The sequence below is a fragment of the Aphelocoma coerulescens genome (genome assembly GCF_041296385.1).
Source record: "Aphelocoma coerulescens isolate FSJ_1873_10779 chromosome Z unlocalized genomic scaffold, UR_Acoe_1.0 ChrZ, whole genome shotgun sequence".
In the NCBI taxonomy this organism is placed as follows: domain Eukaryota; kingdom Metazoa; phylum Chordata; class Aves; order Passeriformes; family Corvidae; genus Aphelocoma; species Aphelocoma coerulescens.
The window spans coordinates 45,116,351-45,133,005 of record NW_027184085.1 but is presented as its reverse complement, the minus strand read 5'-3'; the positions used below and the strand labels follow the sequence as shown (position 1 = coordinate 45,133,005).

The 16,655-nt window shown below is 41.8% G+C and overlaps 1 protein-coding gene across 1 annotated transcript; it reads left to right on the top strand.

Moving 5' to 3' along the window:
• Nucleotides 1-3,001: 3,001 nt before the first annotated feature.
• On the top strand, nt 3,002-14,720 carry TMEM175 (transmembrane protein 175). Its single transcript, XM_069001811.1, has 10 exons — nt 3,002-3,167; nt 3,565-3,603; nt 4,663-4,760; nt 5,559-5,610; nt 6,474-6,509; nt 7,877-7,960; nt 8,614-8,778; nt 10,067-10,145; nt 11,814-11,955; nt 12,492-14,720. Exons 1-10 carry the CDS (start codon nt 3,030-3,032, stop codon nt 13,153-13,155), a joined length of 1,497 nt encoding a protein of 498 aa, XP_068857912.1. The 5' UTR covers nt 3,002-3,029; the 3' UTR covers nt 13,156-14,720.
• Nucleotides 14,721-16,655: the final 1,935 nt, after the last annotated feature.

The window sequence follows — 16,655 nt, the reverse complement described above, 5'->3', positions numbered from 1 at the left end:
TGCACTCAGGAGTTATTGATTCTGACTTTAAAGGTCAGATTTGCGCTATGGTCTCCACGCAAAAACCCCCTGTAACTATTCCTGAAAAGACCTGCCTTGCTAAATTAGTGCCTTTTAAGTCTTGTGTCCCCAGGGTAGAACAAATTCAGGAAGATAACGGCAGTGGATCTACGGGACTTCCACAGGCCTTCTGGACTGCAGACATCTCTGACCAAAGGCCACAGATGACATGTACCCTGGTCCTGCCAAGCGCCCAACCACCCCGGATTCAGCTTCGAGGTTTGATTGATACGGGTGCTGATGTAACTATCATCTCCTTCTCTGCATGGCCTCCCTCATGGCCTTTAGCCCCGGTGGGATCGGCCATTGCAGGAATAGGAGGAACCACACAGAGCTATTTAAGCGAACGGCCTGTGATGGTGAAGGACTCAGAGGGACACACAGCTACAATTAGGCCTTATATTGCTACCACTTCCCATAACCTTTGGGGACGGGATGCGTTGGCAGTTTGGGGCGTACGGATTGGGACAAAATTTTAGCAGGGGTCACTGTGTGTAAGAGCACACAGTATCCTACACTGCCTTTGTGGTGGTTCATCAACACACCAATCCGAGTCAGACTCTGCTCAGTTAGTTGAATTAAGGACTGTTACCATGGCTTTTCAGCGATTCTCACAGGAACCTTTGAATTTGGTTACTGACTCTGCTTATGTAGCAGATATAACCCAACGCTTAGATTATTCCCTTCTGAAGGAGGTGAACAATGTGGCTCTGTTTTCGCTGTTGCAAACCTTGTGGTCTGCAATTCAGGCTCGAGTGCATCCGTATTACATTCTGCACATTCGAAGCCACACCAATTTACCAGGTTTTCTAACGGAAGGCAATGCCAGGGCTGACATGCTGGCCAACCCTGCATGGGTAGGGCCTCAGCCTGACAAAATTGCACAAGCCAAGGCATCGCACGGTTTCTTCCATCAAAGTGCACATACCCTGCAGAAGCAGTTTCATTTAAAGCCAACCGAGGCGCGCCACATTGTCAGCGCTTGTGCTGACTGTCATGGACTCGCTGCGCCTTTGCCAGAGGGGGTAAACCCCAGAGGGCTAAAAGCCTTGCAGATTTGGCAAACGGATGTAACTCACGTCCCAGAATTTGGTCGGCTGAAATATGTGCACGTGTCTATTGACACTTTCTCCTCGGCTATGTGGGCTACTGCTCACACTGGAGAGAAGGGCCGTGATGTCATTGCCCATTGGAAATTGGCTTTCTCAGTCCTGGGCGTGCCAGCTTCTGTGAAAACCGATAATGGTCCTGCCTACGCCTCGGAGAAGACACGGCAGTTTTTACACCTGTGGGGTGTAGACCATACCTTTGGTATCCCACATTCTCCTACTGGCCAAGCCATTGTTGAACGTGCTCATGGTACCTTGAAGCGTGTTTTGGACAAACAGAAAAGGGGAATGCATGGAGAAACCCCACAGAGCCGACTAGCAAAAGCTTTGTATACAATTAATCACCTTACAGTACCACAAAATTCAAATAATCCTGTTATTCTGAATCATTTTCTCTCATTGCAGTCTGCAGGTGACAGACAACTGCCCCGGGCAAAAGTCTGGGTGCGGAATTTACTCACTAACCAGTGGGAAGGCCCACATGAGCTTATCGTTTGGGGTCGTGGGTATGCTTGCATTTCCACAGATACCGGGATACGGTGGCTACCTTCAAAATGCGTTCGCCCTGACCTACGGCACCAGAGGCAGAACAGGCAACCTCCAAATGATGACCAGAACGCCAATCATCCAAATGGTGACCAGAATGTAGATCATCAGCCTAATGACTCTTCTGATGATGACCAGGATGTCAACCATCAGGCAGATGGTCCTTCTACAAGCAGAGACTGGGATGGTCCTTCCACAAGCAGAGACTGAACTTTAAATTTCTTGTTATGGAGTCAGATAGTTAAAGCCTTAAGGACATATTTAGAATTAATAACTGATGTAGATTTCTATTTGGCATTAATAGTAGAGTTGTTATCTTATAAAACAAAAAGGGGGAATTGTAGTTACAAAAATGCTGCTAGCGAGGATTTTCTTGTTATTTTCTAAGTCCGTGAGAGACTTTTCTCTCTCACAGAAGAGGTAGCAGGGAATGTAAACAACCCAGACACCTGCAACCTTGAAAAGTCTTGTTTATGGTATAGTAGAAAAATATTTTGACAATGGATGTTTTAGGATTTTAGCCAATCACCCCCAAGGGGTGGCTGGCCCTTTGTCCAATTAGGCTATGAAGAAAAAAGTCTATAAAAGAGTTTGTAAAATAATTAAATAAATCAATCTTGCTGCACAACTCCTGCCTGCTGGATCTTCTCCTCCTCCTCCTCCCTATGGCTGCGGGACACGGTGCTATACCGTAGGAACCAGGCCTGCGGTAATAGGCAGAAACTGATGCGCAGGAAGTTCCACTTGAACATGAGCAAGAACTTCTTTACTGTGCAGGTGACTGTGCACTGGAACAGGTTTTCCAGAGAGGTTGTGGAGTCTCCTTCTCTGGAGGTATTAATAAGCCATATGGACACAGTTCTGAGCAACATACTGTAGGGGACCCTGCTGGAGCAGAGAGGTTGGACTAGGTATCCTCCAGTAATCCCTTCTAACCTTACCTATTCTGTGATTGTATCTCCAAAACATTCTCATTCAACAGATACTCCTTAGTAGGGTATATTCCAATTCCAACCTTAAACGTGAAAGGAAAAAAAAAAATACATGCAAAAGAAAAGTCAATCTTTCTGAGTACACTGTTAAGAATATAGCATATGGCAGAAGATAAACCCCCTGGTTTTTCAGCTGGTCCTGGGAGATCAGAGGGGCTGGGTGCTTCAGGCGCTGGACGCCCAGCGACACCACGGCTCAGGGACATCTATCCCATTGTTTCCCAGAGCAGCGCTCCCCTGCCTCCCAGGCCACCGGGCGGCTCCCGCCCCTCTGAGGGCGAGGGGAAGCGCCGCCCCCGCCGCCGCTGAGCGCAGCGGGGCCATGTCGGCTCCGCGAGTTGCGGCGCCGGAGCGCGGCCTGGGGCTGGGGCCGGAGCCGGGCAGCGGCAGCAGCACGCAGACATCGCACCGGCTGCTGGCCTACAGTGACGCGCTGCTCTCCATCATCGCTACCGTGATGGTGAGCGCCCGGCGGCGGGAGGAAGGGAGGGAGGGAGGGAGGGAGGGAGAAGCCTGGGGCAGCCGCGGCTGGTCCCGGGTTTCCGGGTAGCGCCCGCGCCTGTCCGGCCCGCCCCGCGCTCCCGCGGGGCCGCGACCGCCCGTGCCGCCCGGCCCCGCTGTCGCGACATGTCGGCGACTGTCCCGGGGCGGTGTCGGCAGTGCCGGCCGTGGCGGGCCGGGCTGGGCCGGGCCGGGCCGGGCCGTGGCGGGCCGGGCCACGGCTCAAGACTGGCTGTGACTTCCAGAGCGTAGCTCCTGGCTGCGCGATCCGCGGGCACCTGAGGGTTGTGTGGTTTTAGGGAAGTGCTCAACAAGGAAAAGAACGTCATGTGCTAATAAACATTTTGTTATTTCAGATTTTGCCGGTGGCTCACACAAAAATACATCCTGACCAGGTATCACGTGCCTTTTGTTGTTTCTTGAGTTCAGCACGCCTGCTTCATTTCAAGTAACGGGCTTTAAAAAGTAGAAACCATTAAGGAGCATAAAACCTAACAGAAATTTTGCATAGGGCGAGGAGCTGGTGAACTTTGAGTGTAAAACTTTAAGATGAATATTTGTGTTATCTGCAGATGTTTTGACATAAAGCCTGAATGAGCTATATGTTATAGGCCATAGATTATATGTAGTTACTTTTCTGTGAAAAATGAATTGCCCATCTGACCAAAACATCTTTCAGAAAGCATCTGGTCTTCTTGGTAATAAACCATCACTTAGGGAAGCCACTTATATAGCACAATATGAATGCTAGTTTTAAAGTTGGGTTCATAATAAATGTAATTTGAATGAGCAGAGATTGAAAAAGAAGACTGTAGGAAATAAATTAATTCCGAAAATACCCAGGAATTTTAGGAAACATTAATAATTTGAGAATGTTTACAGGTGTTTTTTTTAATCATGATTTGTTTTTCTACTCTCAAACAGACCTAAGTCTTAATTTAAGGAGCTCAGATAAGATCTGTAACACAGCAAATATACTACATGAGTCTGTTTAAGCCATTTTGGTGGTAAAATGTGCAAAATTCGGTGAGGTTAAGCCCTCTCCTTTCTCCTTGTTAACAATCATTACACGAAAACCTGTGTGAGGCTTCTAGTACAGAAGTCAGTGCTGTGAAAGTAAAAGGGGCATGTTGTGTCCAGTTCTCTGAAATGCATTATTAAAGTAACAATGATGAGAGATGAATCACAAGGTGAACAGAGCATTGGGAAGCCCTTTTACAGATTGAAGAGATGTGTTGGCATATCACATGCCATATTTCAGCCTACTTAACAAGTTCCTAATAAACCGGTTTCTCTGCAATGTACTAAAGAGATTGTTGAATGGGAACTGCATTCTTGGGAGGCATTTTCAAAAAATAGATTACATTACTGTACATCTCTTTTGCAGATGTTGGTAATGATTTTGTAATATAACATCTAAATTTTGTTTCCTTGGGTGTCACTTTCTGTTTCAGAAATTAGGTGAAAGTGTTCAGCAACTTCTTCTAGCAAAAATTGCAGTCTACTTGATGACCTTTTTAATAGTCACAGTGGCATGGGCAGCTCATGTAAGGTAGGATCACAGTGTTTAAATCTAAAGTTAAAAGTTAGAAAGTGCAGGAGATAACCATGTCTCTGAACATTTCTGTCTTGCTGCCAGACTTCTGGAATGTCTTTTGTTGAATATTAGAAAATCATTGTAAAGAAATGTTACTCTTACCAGTGAATAGCTACTCTTACACCACTGCCATAGTGATACAGAGAAAAACAAGCATTATATAGCTTTTAGAGTTACTTTTCATTTTACTTTGAAGTCTAGATGGAATTAGACTTCTAATTGTGCTGAAAAAACAGGAATTTGTAACTTGCAAGCTCCACAACAAAGGAACTGATACAGTACCAGCTAGGCAAAACTCATCTCTCTGTCCTCAGAAGTACTTGTCACAAAATCAATTGTAATGTTGCAGATTCTGAATTTTATAGAGCTGTGGACATCCCCCCCTGCCGTGTCTTGGTGGTTAAAAAGAAATTGGCATGTAGGCATCATACTGGAACCAGGGCAGTTTTTGTTTGAATTTTGAAATTTACAATATTTTGAAAATACTCTGCCATTCAAATAGAAACAAGATTCTTGATAACTGCTCCATGAGTGACTTGATTGTATCTCACTTTTCGTATTTTTCTAAGAAATTACTTTTGTATTTGAGCTACATGAGTTTTGGTAGCACCTGGAGCACTTGTATTAATTCCGGAGCAAAGGAAATTGGGTTCCCCTACACTATGAGAAATGTACAATTCATATGTAGTGTTGTAAAATATATTTTGTGAGTTGGCTTGTTCATAATAACCTTACCTTGCCTTGCCTTGCCAGGTTGTTTCAGGTGATAGAGCATATAGATGATGTCCTGGCTCTTCTAAATCTGGTAAGTCATGTCAGACAGGCTGGATGTTTAACCTAGCAGATACAGGTCACTTTTTCTTGAGTGTGTCTGTGAATATCCAAAAGTTTCTACTTTAAATAGCGTAACTCTGTCATATTTCCAAGTCAGGAAAATACAAAGATCTTTAGTTCCAAGATGACTGATTCATAAGTAGCTTGCTTTTAACTTAAGAATGTTTTACTGTAAGCCAATAGAAGCTCTGCAGCAGGTTAGTCTGAAGTTCATCTGAGAACTGAGTATTTTGCTATGTTGTTTTAAACTCTGTTCTCTGAAAGTATGCAACCACACAGTTAATTTAATTTTGTTACTCGTGGAGCACTGTTGGAGCTCTATGAGATAACACTAGAGGAAATTCTTTTAGAAGAATATCCTAAGACATCTAATTCTTACCTAATGTAGCTTTCAAAGCAATGCATTTCTTTACTCTTTTGTTTGTTTGGTTGGTTTTTTTTAATTTTGCTTTTTTAGATATGACGTCTTTGGGATCAGATATTAATGTTCTTGACAAATCAGAAACACCTATTTAGACGGTGTGGTACATTTAGCATTGCTACTTTAGAGAGAAGTCTCTTAAAAACCATAGCAAAACTTTTACCTGGGGTATTGGTAAAAAACTGCAGTGTTTTCTAAAATAAGCCTGTACAATTCGGATAGAGAACATGGAAGATGTGTACAAAACTAGCCATTTATTTTAGTCAAAACTCAGTAACTTCAGAAATGTGGGTGATTTTTATTATGCAGTGCAAGCACTTGATCTCTTTGTAAAATGCAAAGCAAGCAATACCCTCATTGAAGATGTGTCCAGAAAATACATAGTATTTCAATATGCTTTTTTTCTGTTTTAGGCTTGTATGATGATCATAACCTTCTTGCCATATACAGTAAGTAATTTTCTAAAATCTGTCATATGTTTAAATTAAAGTGTTTGTTTGTTTATTTATTTGGAAAGACTTTACCAAATTATTCAGAAACCCAGGAAAATGTTGTTATAGTGTAAACCCTGAATCCATTATCATAGTCAAGTGTTTCTTCTTTAAAATTCATGAAGCTATTTTATAACCTTCAAATATTGCATGTTTTAGACCTGGCAGAAAATCTGTTCCATTTTCCATGACTGGAACAAAAATTACAGTCATGGGAAGTCATAGTATCATAGAATCATAGAAGAGTTTGGATTGGGAGGGACCATTAAAGGTCATGTAGTCCAACCCCTGCAAAGATCAGGAATATCTTTGACTAGATGAGGTTGCTCAAAGCCACATCCAACCTCACCTTATCTCTCTCCAGGGACTGGGCAACCTGTGCCAATGTTTCATGGTAAAAAAATTCCCATGATTTCTTTTAAAAAAGCAACCAAGTTATCTGATGAGAATTTTGGCAAGATAAATAAAACTGTGTTTCAAACTCCTCCTTATATGGCAGGACATTTTCCTTTTGTAATTTAGACCAAGTTTGTGGTATCACTTCTGAGTTGCTCTGCAAGGTTGGTTCTGGCAGCTGATGGTTCATGTTTAAAATCTGCACAATTTTTGGTCAGATGACCTCAAAGGAATATTTGCTGAATATATATTAACTGAATACTATATTAACTGAATGCTATATTAACAGAACAAAACAGTTGCTTAAAATGCATCTTGACTGTTGTATGTGTAAGACAGGCACCTGTTTCTCTATGGATATATATGTCCTACATTTAGTCTGCAAAAAATAAGGCTGTGGTCAGTAAAATGATCTTTAGCAGCACGAGAACATGCATTTTGTCTTGAAGCTGAAATAATTTTTGGAAAGCTGTCAATGTTACTTTACTACTACACTCTGCTTTTCTTTTTTTTTTAATCCTCCCCTAAAGAAGCTGCAGAAATTAATACAACAGGGAGCCATGGAGATAGACAAAATAAAAGATTCAAAAAGGTATCCTAATATCAAGAATTTTCACAGCTATGACATGTTGACCAAAGCCAGTTAAACTTTACGCTCAGGTACAAGCCAGTCTGTAATTACTATGCAGGCACAGTGCCAGAGTGGTTAAGGTTTAGCAGTATGAATGTCAGAGCAAAACCATCTCTCCAGATGCTTTTGGTTGGGATATTAGTTGATAGAAATTGTATTTAATGGAATTATGGTGAAATACAAATTATTACTTAGATTTATGAGTTTCAGTATTGAATGAAGAGTGCTTCCGTTTGTTTACTGTTATTCCTACATCACTTCTTAATTAAATATTTGATCTTGTTGCATTTTTTTCCAGTTTTCCTTAATGGCCTCCTTTCCAGGGGTACCTTTTGGCATCTTCCTGTTCAGTGTCTGTGCTGTTGTCATTGGCCTTATACAGGTATAAGTTATTGAAGCTATCTGAAGTTACTGAGCTATCCATTTACATTTTCACTTTTAAATAGACTTTCTTGTGTAGAACTGAAATTAAGTCTCTTAGTGAGGGGCATAAATTGCTAAATGTGTTTTTTGTATAGCATTCCTCTTCAATGTTGTGCCCGTTATGATAATACAGTGCCGGTATGTAAGATGAAAGTTCAGTCATGTGAAGCTGTTTCATGCTAATCTCAAAGTTCATGGAATTCCTTTCCCACTCGTTGTAGAAATGCCATGGGGAAAGAACAATTGAGTTTTCCTGCCGAGGTATTTCTGAGCTGTGCAGCAGTGGGTGAGGAACACAGACTTTCAGCCTCAAGTCCAGCAGCACTCTTCCTCCTGGTGCAGTGCTTTGTCACTTTCAGTTCCTTATTACAGCGATTTTCATTCCTCTTCATCAAGGATCAAAGGTCATGACAGGCTCTGCAGAGGAGAATAAAGTCTTGACATGCAGCGTATTGTCAAATCTCAGAGTTTCTAGGACCAGCCTTTGATATGGAAGTGAAGAATAAGTTTGGAAGTGTTTTGGAATTTGTTGATTTATAGTTCTATGTCTTATATTTGAAATGCTGCATATACTTATATGTAATAATTTCAGTAATGCTCTTTTCCTTGCAGGCTGTGATAGTAGCATATGGATTCTATCACCCACACTTACTGAATCAACAGATACAGGAGTCTGAAAATCAGAATTTCTATAAACGTCATATCTTAAAGATTATTCTAAGAGGACCAGTTTTATGCTTTTTAGCAGCCATCTTTTCTTTTTTCTTTATTCCTTTGGTAAGTTCTCCCAGTTAACTGAAAACTTTGATGCAGCGGTTTGTATTCGTTGTCTTTAGGACTGTGTATGAAAATAATGGTGTCTGTGTTACTTATGCAGACTTTCTCAGTTGCCCGTTCTGTGGTGTTGTAATCACGACTGCTCTTTTGCATTGAATGTTTAATCACATGTATCAACCTGTAACTTGACCCATGAATTTGTATCATTTAAAAATAACATTCTGCTACAATATTACTTGCTATGCCTGCTTTTTTTGTTTTAGTAAAGTCTTCTAAATTCTACCTTAGTGTGTTATGCATCAGAAGTGGTTGAGATAATATGGAAAGTGCAGGAAATAAACACCACATTGCACAAACTGAAGAGAAGTGAATGCAATTGCTGCGCTGACTCAGGGTGTAAGAGCAAATAGAGTAAGGAGACCAGTTAGCCAACCTGCATCTCAAAACAAATAGTTTTGGCTACGGCCTGCTTTTACATAGCCTTTCTCTCTTCCATCTTTAATTAAGGTCAATGAGGTGCTCCTCCTTATTAATAGCTTTAAGTCTTTTTTGGAACCCCTATTTGGAACTGAAATCTAGTTTTTTGAATGTATCCTGAGCTTCCATTCCTCTTGTTCTTTAGGAAAAGATGGATTTAACTGAATTTTGAGGAAGATTCCACAGGAATTAGCAGTATTTAAAAAATCCCCAAGTTTGTGAGAAATCAGGTTGCTGTTGATGAAAGGAGCATTTAGGAGTCCAAAGGTGAAAAGATCTAGTTTTATCTGAAAGTATGTTTTCTTCTTCCTCACTCTGTTCGCTGTAATTTGGTTGTTTGTTTTAATATTAACAACAGTGAAATTAGTCTCCAAGTTGCTCCTGTGTGTGCTTAGACCTGTACAAAGCCTGTGAACCACTTAGGACCCACCAATGTGTTTTTGTGACACAAACAGTAGAATCTTAGAATATCATTAATTGGAAGGACCCATAAGGATCATTTGGGATAATTCTTTAGCTTCCAAAGCAGTTATTCCTACACTTTTTGTTAGCAGAATTGTTTTATAATATTTGTTTTAGCTTTCTTTATTACTGGTACTAAATTAGGTAGGAAAAAGCAGTGCTTGGTTCCACATGCAGTATTCAGGAGGTGCATGTGCATTTCAGCTGAGCCTTTTTTCTTTTTGAAAGTCAAGATTTGTTTTTCTCAATATCACTAGATGTAAGATTGACAGTTATTTTCATATTAAAGCTGGAAGGTAATTTGTATTTTGTTAACTATATTTAAACTGTTCATCTTCTTCTCCAACAGTCTTACGTACTTCTTGGACTTGTAATTGTTTTTCCGCATCTCACTCGATTAATTACATGGTGTAAAACCAAAGTTCTTGGTGAGTAACAAAATTCCTAGTCATATGTTCAGATTAGGTTGTCAACATGTTATGCATACAGCCCAGAATGAAGTAATTTTAGTTCTGCTTTCATTTTCAGTCTCAGAACATAGTGATTTTAGGGTTTATTGATGCGCTTCTAAACAGTGTCTCCCTTGCTCCCTGGTTTTCCATCATTATGATGTGATTTGTGTAAGGCACAACACATTTAAAGATCATTTCCCTGTGCGAAACCTTCCTGGTTTGTCCTGATAATGCAAGTGCATGCAGACAAACAGAGCTATATGAATGATGGCTGCAGGCCATCTATCCCTTTTCCCTCCTCAAGAGAGAGCATGGAGATGGAAGAACATAAGGAAGCAAGCTCTATGCCGTTATCACTTCTCTGCAATGCTGAATAGTCACACATTTTCAAACCAGCAAGCGCTGCAGCTGTAAATCAAACTTTGTCACAATAGTTAACTGTTCAGGGTATTACATCTCAGTAATCTAACTGCTATGGTCTAAAGAGGTGCCTTAACAAATGTCTTAAGTTAGCCTAAATCCATGCTTCTTTCCCTCACGTGCTTTCTGCCCTCCTTGTGTCAGGACTAACAATTGCACAACCATACCAACAACCTGAGCTGCACTTAAATCCTGCTGAGAAAGAGGTTGCCATTGCCAAAATAAAAGGAGAAGGGGATATCATGAAACCTACTTGGCCAAAAGGTGCAGTGTCCCTCTGAGAGGGACCACAAAACCACTGAACAGACCATGTCTTTGGAACTGACACTCCCAAGCTGGGTTAGAAGAATAACACCTTTGTGCTTTCTGCTGCTGCTGTTGAGATTAGTACAAATCTGTCTGTCTTCAGTGCAAACGGGAGCATACTCTTGACTCCCTCATGTGGTAGCAATAGTAGGGAGGCAGAATTGCTCTGAAAAGATGAAGCTGGAGAATTCTCAGAGCCTGAGAATAAGCACATACAAATACTGAGTGTGCTTATTGCAGTGGGGCCACTGTGGTTTGCGGTCATGTCATGTCTGTACCTCTCACCCTGTCAGATGGCTAATTTACTGCTTTATGGAGTTCCTTGTCATTTGCGTTCCTGTGGAACCTTAACCTTTTTCTTTGTGCAGTCTATACACCTGAAGCAGTGTATTTTGGCTAGCTAGGCAGTTCTGAGTTCAGTCTTAGGAGATGTATTTGACATTTACTATAAAAGCTACACCTTTTGACAAAAGGCTTGCATTATTTTAAATCAGGTCATTTGATATCCCAGTTCAGCCCCACACTCAAGACAGGTTTTTTTCTGCCATGTAGTGTAAGTTCTCTGAGCTGTCATAGAGGCCCTACAGCTGTTAGGGCTTTCTGAGGCACAGCATCTGATTTGTTTTGTTCAATTACAGCTTTGAATCATTATTCATTTGGTGAAAATGGTTTGCCATATGGTTTAAAGGACAGGGATTCTTTTTTTGTTCCTGAAGCACTTTCCTTGAAAGAAACATAAACTTCAGGAAGAGGCACATAGGCCAAAAAAAGTGGAGTGACTGACATTTGTGGATGCCGGGCATCCTTTTTTCTAAAGAAAATATTTGGCAATGGGGAAAAAGGAGGGGTCACAGTAGGTTGTTGAACTACCTTGTTTTATACTTCTTTTCATTATTAAGCCTCTGGATTTGTTACCAGGTCAGAGAAGTGAAGAGGAGGAACATCATAGCATGGAAACTTTCAGTTTTTACCTCAGTGAGCCTCTGAGTAAGGAACGGGTAGAAGCATTCAGTGATGGAGTCTATGCCATTGTAGCAACCCTCCTCATTCTGGATATATGGTAAGGCTTTGTGCTGATTCTTACACTTTGTCTTGTTAAATATAATAACTTCTGTCTGTATGTAATATTTGAGGAAATAAAATTGATCAAACATTGTCTTTAACTTTTAAAATATGCAGTTGTTACTTTAAAGTATGATTTTCTGGAAAGACGCAGAGCACAAACCAAAGATACTTCTAACACCCACGTTACAGCAGTAATGATCATCAGCGTGTGTAATACATGTTGGGATCTAGAGTCTTGAAGAACAAAACTTTTTAGCTTAGTTTTCAGATGAAAGGCTTTTATCAATAAAAGCTGTTTAGTCACTGTGACAACTTTATTAACCCAAAGGAATGCCAACTTACATTCAGATTTCCTTTTCTATAGAATTTCTTTGCAGAGGTGTTATTTGAAGCACTGTTTCTAAGTTATAAATTAGAAAACTATGGAGTGGATGCTTGTTGTTCACTACTTGCTCAAAGTAAAGCAGTTCAGTATTGCTCCAGTTGCGTTTTTATAACAGTAATATGCAAAAGTAATTTTTCTCTCCACAGTGAAGACAATGTTCCTGATCCCAGAGAAGTTGAGGAGAAGTTCCACAGCAGTCTTCTTGAAGCTTTAAGTGAATATGGGCCAAACTACCTTGCTTACTTTGGCTCATTTGTTACAATTGGTCTCCTGTGGTTTGTCCATCACTCTCTTTTCCTTTATGTAACAAAAGCCACCCGATTAATGGGACTGCTTAACATACTTTCATTGGCTTTCATTGGTGGGCTTCCACTAGCTTACCAGCTGACCAGTGAATTCGCAGAAAAGTCTCATAATGAAATAGAAGCCATTCAGGTCAGCTGCGTTATCACTTTCTTTGCCAGCATATTTCAGTTTGCCATATGGACTACAGCCCTTCTCAATGAAGAGGAAACTTTGCATGCCTTCGCAAGATACGGTGGCAAGGAGCATGCCTTCATGTTTGCCAAGCTGGCTCTCTACCCTTGCGTAAGCCTTGGGGCCTTCTTTCTAACTTGCTTGTTAAGTGAATTTAGCACAGCAATTTTCCATCTTATGCAGATCGTAATACCATTTGCTTTTCTTGCCTTGCGCATCTTTGTTAGAATTTCTTTAACTGCCATAAAGTCTGTGATGTCTCTCTCCAGACGGAAGGTTGTATTGTTAGAAGAAGAGGAGGCATGTTTGTCTCCAAATGAAACACTGTCCTAAATTTCCGCACAGTGCATGTGAAGTTACAAGAGCAACTTCATTTCCTCTGACTCGCATTATATTCATGTGTGGATTATATTGATGTAAACCAAAGCCTGTATTGGCCATAACTGGGGCATATTTATGTTTTAGCTCAAGACCCTCTCTCCAAAATCTGCTATTGAAAATATTGGGTAAACAGGGGATACAAAGAAAAGCATGTTCCCCTGCGTTTAGGGTTGCCCTATAGGAAAAAATGCTGCTTGACATGTAACCACAGTGATGATTGATTAAGAAGTGCACAGATGCCCAGCAAAATGGCAGCCAAACACAGACATAGAAGCTAGTTGTGCTTCTGTGCAAGAGAATGTGAGGCATGGAAGACATGGACACCACTGGATTTCTGGATGGCGCATCATAGTAGAATATATGCGCATACAAGTTGCTGGTTTCATTCTCTTTGTTTTTTCTTAAATTATTTTTCAATCGTGTCACTGTCTGTTCTGCATAGTTACAAAAAGGGGATAGCAGCTGGAAACCTACCTGTGTTTGAGTGGTTCTGTGTGTAAGTTTAGATGGGAGTTGCAATTGTGGTAGCAGTCTTCCAAGCTACCTGAACACAAGTTCTTTTAGCATATCTATTCTAAAAAACGATATATGTAACAAATGAGGATTCACGTGGCTTTGCATTCAAGTTTCAACTATCTTTGATAATTTCTGAGGGAAAAGAGCCCTGTGACTAGAGGTGAGGTTTTTTTCTATTCTGCAGCAGCTGCTCATCTGAAATGTTTGAATTTCTCAGGCTTTTTGTGTCTCTTTTGTGTCTGTCAATGTAACATCCTTCTGTTATTCAGAAGGCACGGTGTCATATTCAGGGAGAGTATGAGACTGCCATGTGTAAGAGTTCCACATCAGGTTAGGGAGTTCAGCTTTCTCCTGAGTTGTGCATAACTAAGGGATCCCACACATTTCTGAGTCTCAGAAAGACAGCAAAAGAAACTAACCTTGTAGAAGTTCCTCTCCATGATACGTTGAAGTTTTTTTTTTTACACTTACCTGCAGCTGGATAAGTTTTGTGCTTATCAAGTCATCTAACCTCTGGCTGTCCTAGAAGCCATTATATTTTCTTCTGGCGGAGCAGTTAATTTGTATCTTGAATTGTCTTAGTGCCTGATAACTTTAATGCCATAATTAAAGGCATTTGGGGGATTTTGTTGTTCATCATAAAAAAAAAATACTGTGGCAAAGTATGCCTGAAGAACGTATAGGTGAAAACAAATTCAAATATCTTGTTTCAGTTGAGATCAGTCTTGAAAGCACTTGTGCTTTTGTTTTGAAGCACCTTGATACCGATATGTAATTGTGACTATTACATACTTCTTGTGAAGAGTATGTTCAGCTGTTCAAGGGGATTTATACCTAGTTGTGGTTAAATGACTTGTATTGTGTTGTGTATAACGTTTTTTTCTGATACTTAATAAAAGCACTTTTGGTTCTGTATGGTTTTGTTTCTAATGTGCAGCAGGCACATAGTAAGTAGTGAATATGTGTATTTGTAATAAATTGCAATCAGTGAAAAAACAAAACTTCTAAGTCATTTATTTCTTCTCTGTAGGTGAACCTTAAGTCACGATGTCTGTAATTAAAATTGTTAGATGGGTGTTTTCCTTCAAAATCATCAAGGTCCCTTCCAACCTCAGCAGTTTTGTGATTTTTTATAAAACACCAAAATACTTTTAATGTGACGTAAAGAAATGTCGATTCTACTTCTTTTGGTATCTGAAGAAAATGAAACCCAAAATCTGAATCTGACCAAGGAGTTTCATTTCAGTGTTTACAAGGATGCTTTGTATAAAGCAGTGCATAAATACTACAAGGCACTGTATTGGCTCAATAATGCATTTTTCCTTTTTGTTTTTTGTTTTGGTTTGGGGTTTTTTGTTTTTTCTTTTTTTTTTTTTTTTTTTGTTTACCTTACTTATAAATAAGTAATTTATTCTCAGAACCTAAACCTGAGGACAAACCATACGAGACTTTATATAAACAGAGCTCATCCGGTGTAATTTTAAAGTTCTTGAGAAACAAGCTGCATTAATTTGAATTGTGTCATTCTCAAGTAGAAAGATCATTCCTAAATATAACTGTAACTAGCTGTTCTTTATAGAATTACTAATGACCACAGGATTTTGTATTTATGAAAATCAAAGTGAAATACAACGATTATTACAATCCCAGAATCACAGAATGGATGTCGTTGGAAGGGGCCTCTGAAGACCATCTAGTCCAACCCTCCAGTTTAAAGTTGGATTGGCTAGACTGGTTGCAGAGGTCTGCGTCAGTCAGACTGAGCATCTGCACAGAGACACCATAACCACTCAATGGTTTATAGCATGATGGAATCAAGGTTGGAAGAGACCTTTAAGGTCATCTAGTCCAACCATCCACCCAGCACTGCCACTGTCACCCCTAACCCACTAACCCACATCACCTGCACCAGATCCACGTGCCTCTTGAACACCTCCAGGGATGGGGACTCCACCACCTCCCTGGCCAACCTATGCCAATACCTGACCACTCTGACAGTGAAAAAAATTTTCCAGAATTTTTCCAGTGTCTGTTTTCAAAAGGCTCAACACGTTCTAATGTTCAATTACCCTTATGAGGGGGGAAAAAAAGGAAGAAGTGGGGTTTTTTCTTCCATTTAAAAGGAATTTCCTGCATTTCAGTCTGTGTCTGTTTATCATTGATAAACATCGATAAGGTCCCCTCGATCCTTCTCACAGGCTGCACAGTCGCAGCTCCCTCAGCCCCTCCTTGCGGCAGAGCCGCTGCGGTGCCTGCGCCGCCGGAGCTCTTTGAGCGCCGGACTCGCCCGCACTCGGGAAGCAGAGGACAGCGCCGGCATTCGGCTTCCCGGTCACGGCTGCTCCCCGCCCCTTCCTCCCGCCGCACTCAGTTCCGGCCGCCGCCGCCGCCGCCAGGATGATCCCGCCGGTGCAGGTCTCCCCGCTCATCAAGGTGAGGGCGGCGGGGGGATCGCTCGGACTGTCCCCCGTGTCCCGGGGCGCGGGGAGGGCTGGCGGGGCCGGCGGCCTCGGCGGGCCGGGGCGGGGGGCGGCGGGGGCCGGCCGTGCCTGTGGGCTGAGTGAAGGGCGCGTCCTTGTCTCTGCTTCCCGCAGTTCACCCGGTACTCGGCGCTTCTCGTGGGGATGATCTACGGCAAGAAGCGATACGGTGAGTGTGGCGTCCCAGGCGGCCGCTCCCCGTTCCCCCGCGCCCGCCTCGCAAGGGCACCTTGAAATGGTCCGGCCGCCATTTGCCTCCCCCGGCCCGGCCACGGCCCTGCCAGGACGGCCCTGCTGGTGTGAAGGCACCGATCCGTGTGAAATGTGCCTCTGCGCCAGCAGAACTGGCTTTTCCTCCTTTTTGAGCGAGCCCGCAGGCGCGGAGCTTTCCATCGGGGGTTTCGGGAAGCTGTTGTGTTTTAAAGGGATTGTATTGATGGCAGACTACCTGAAGCC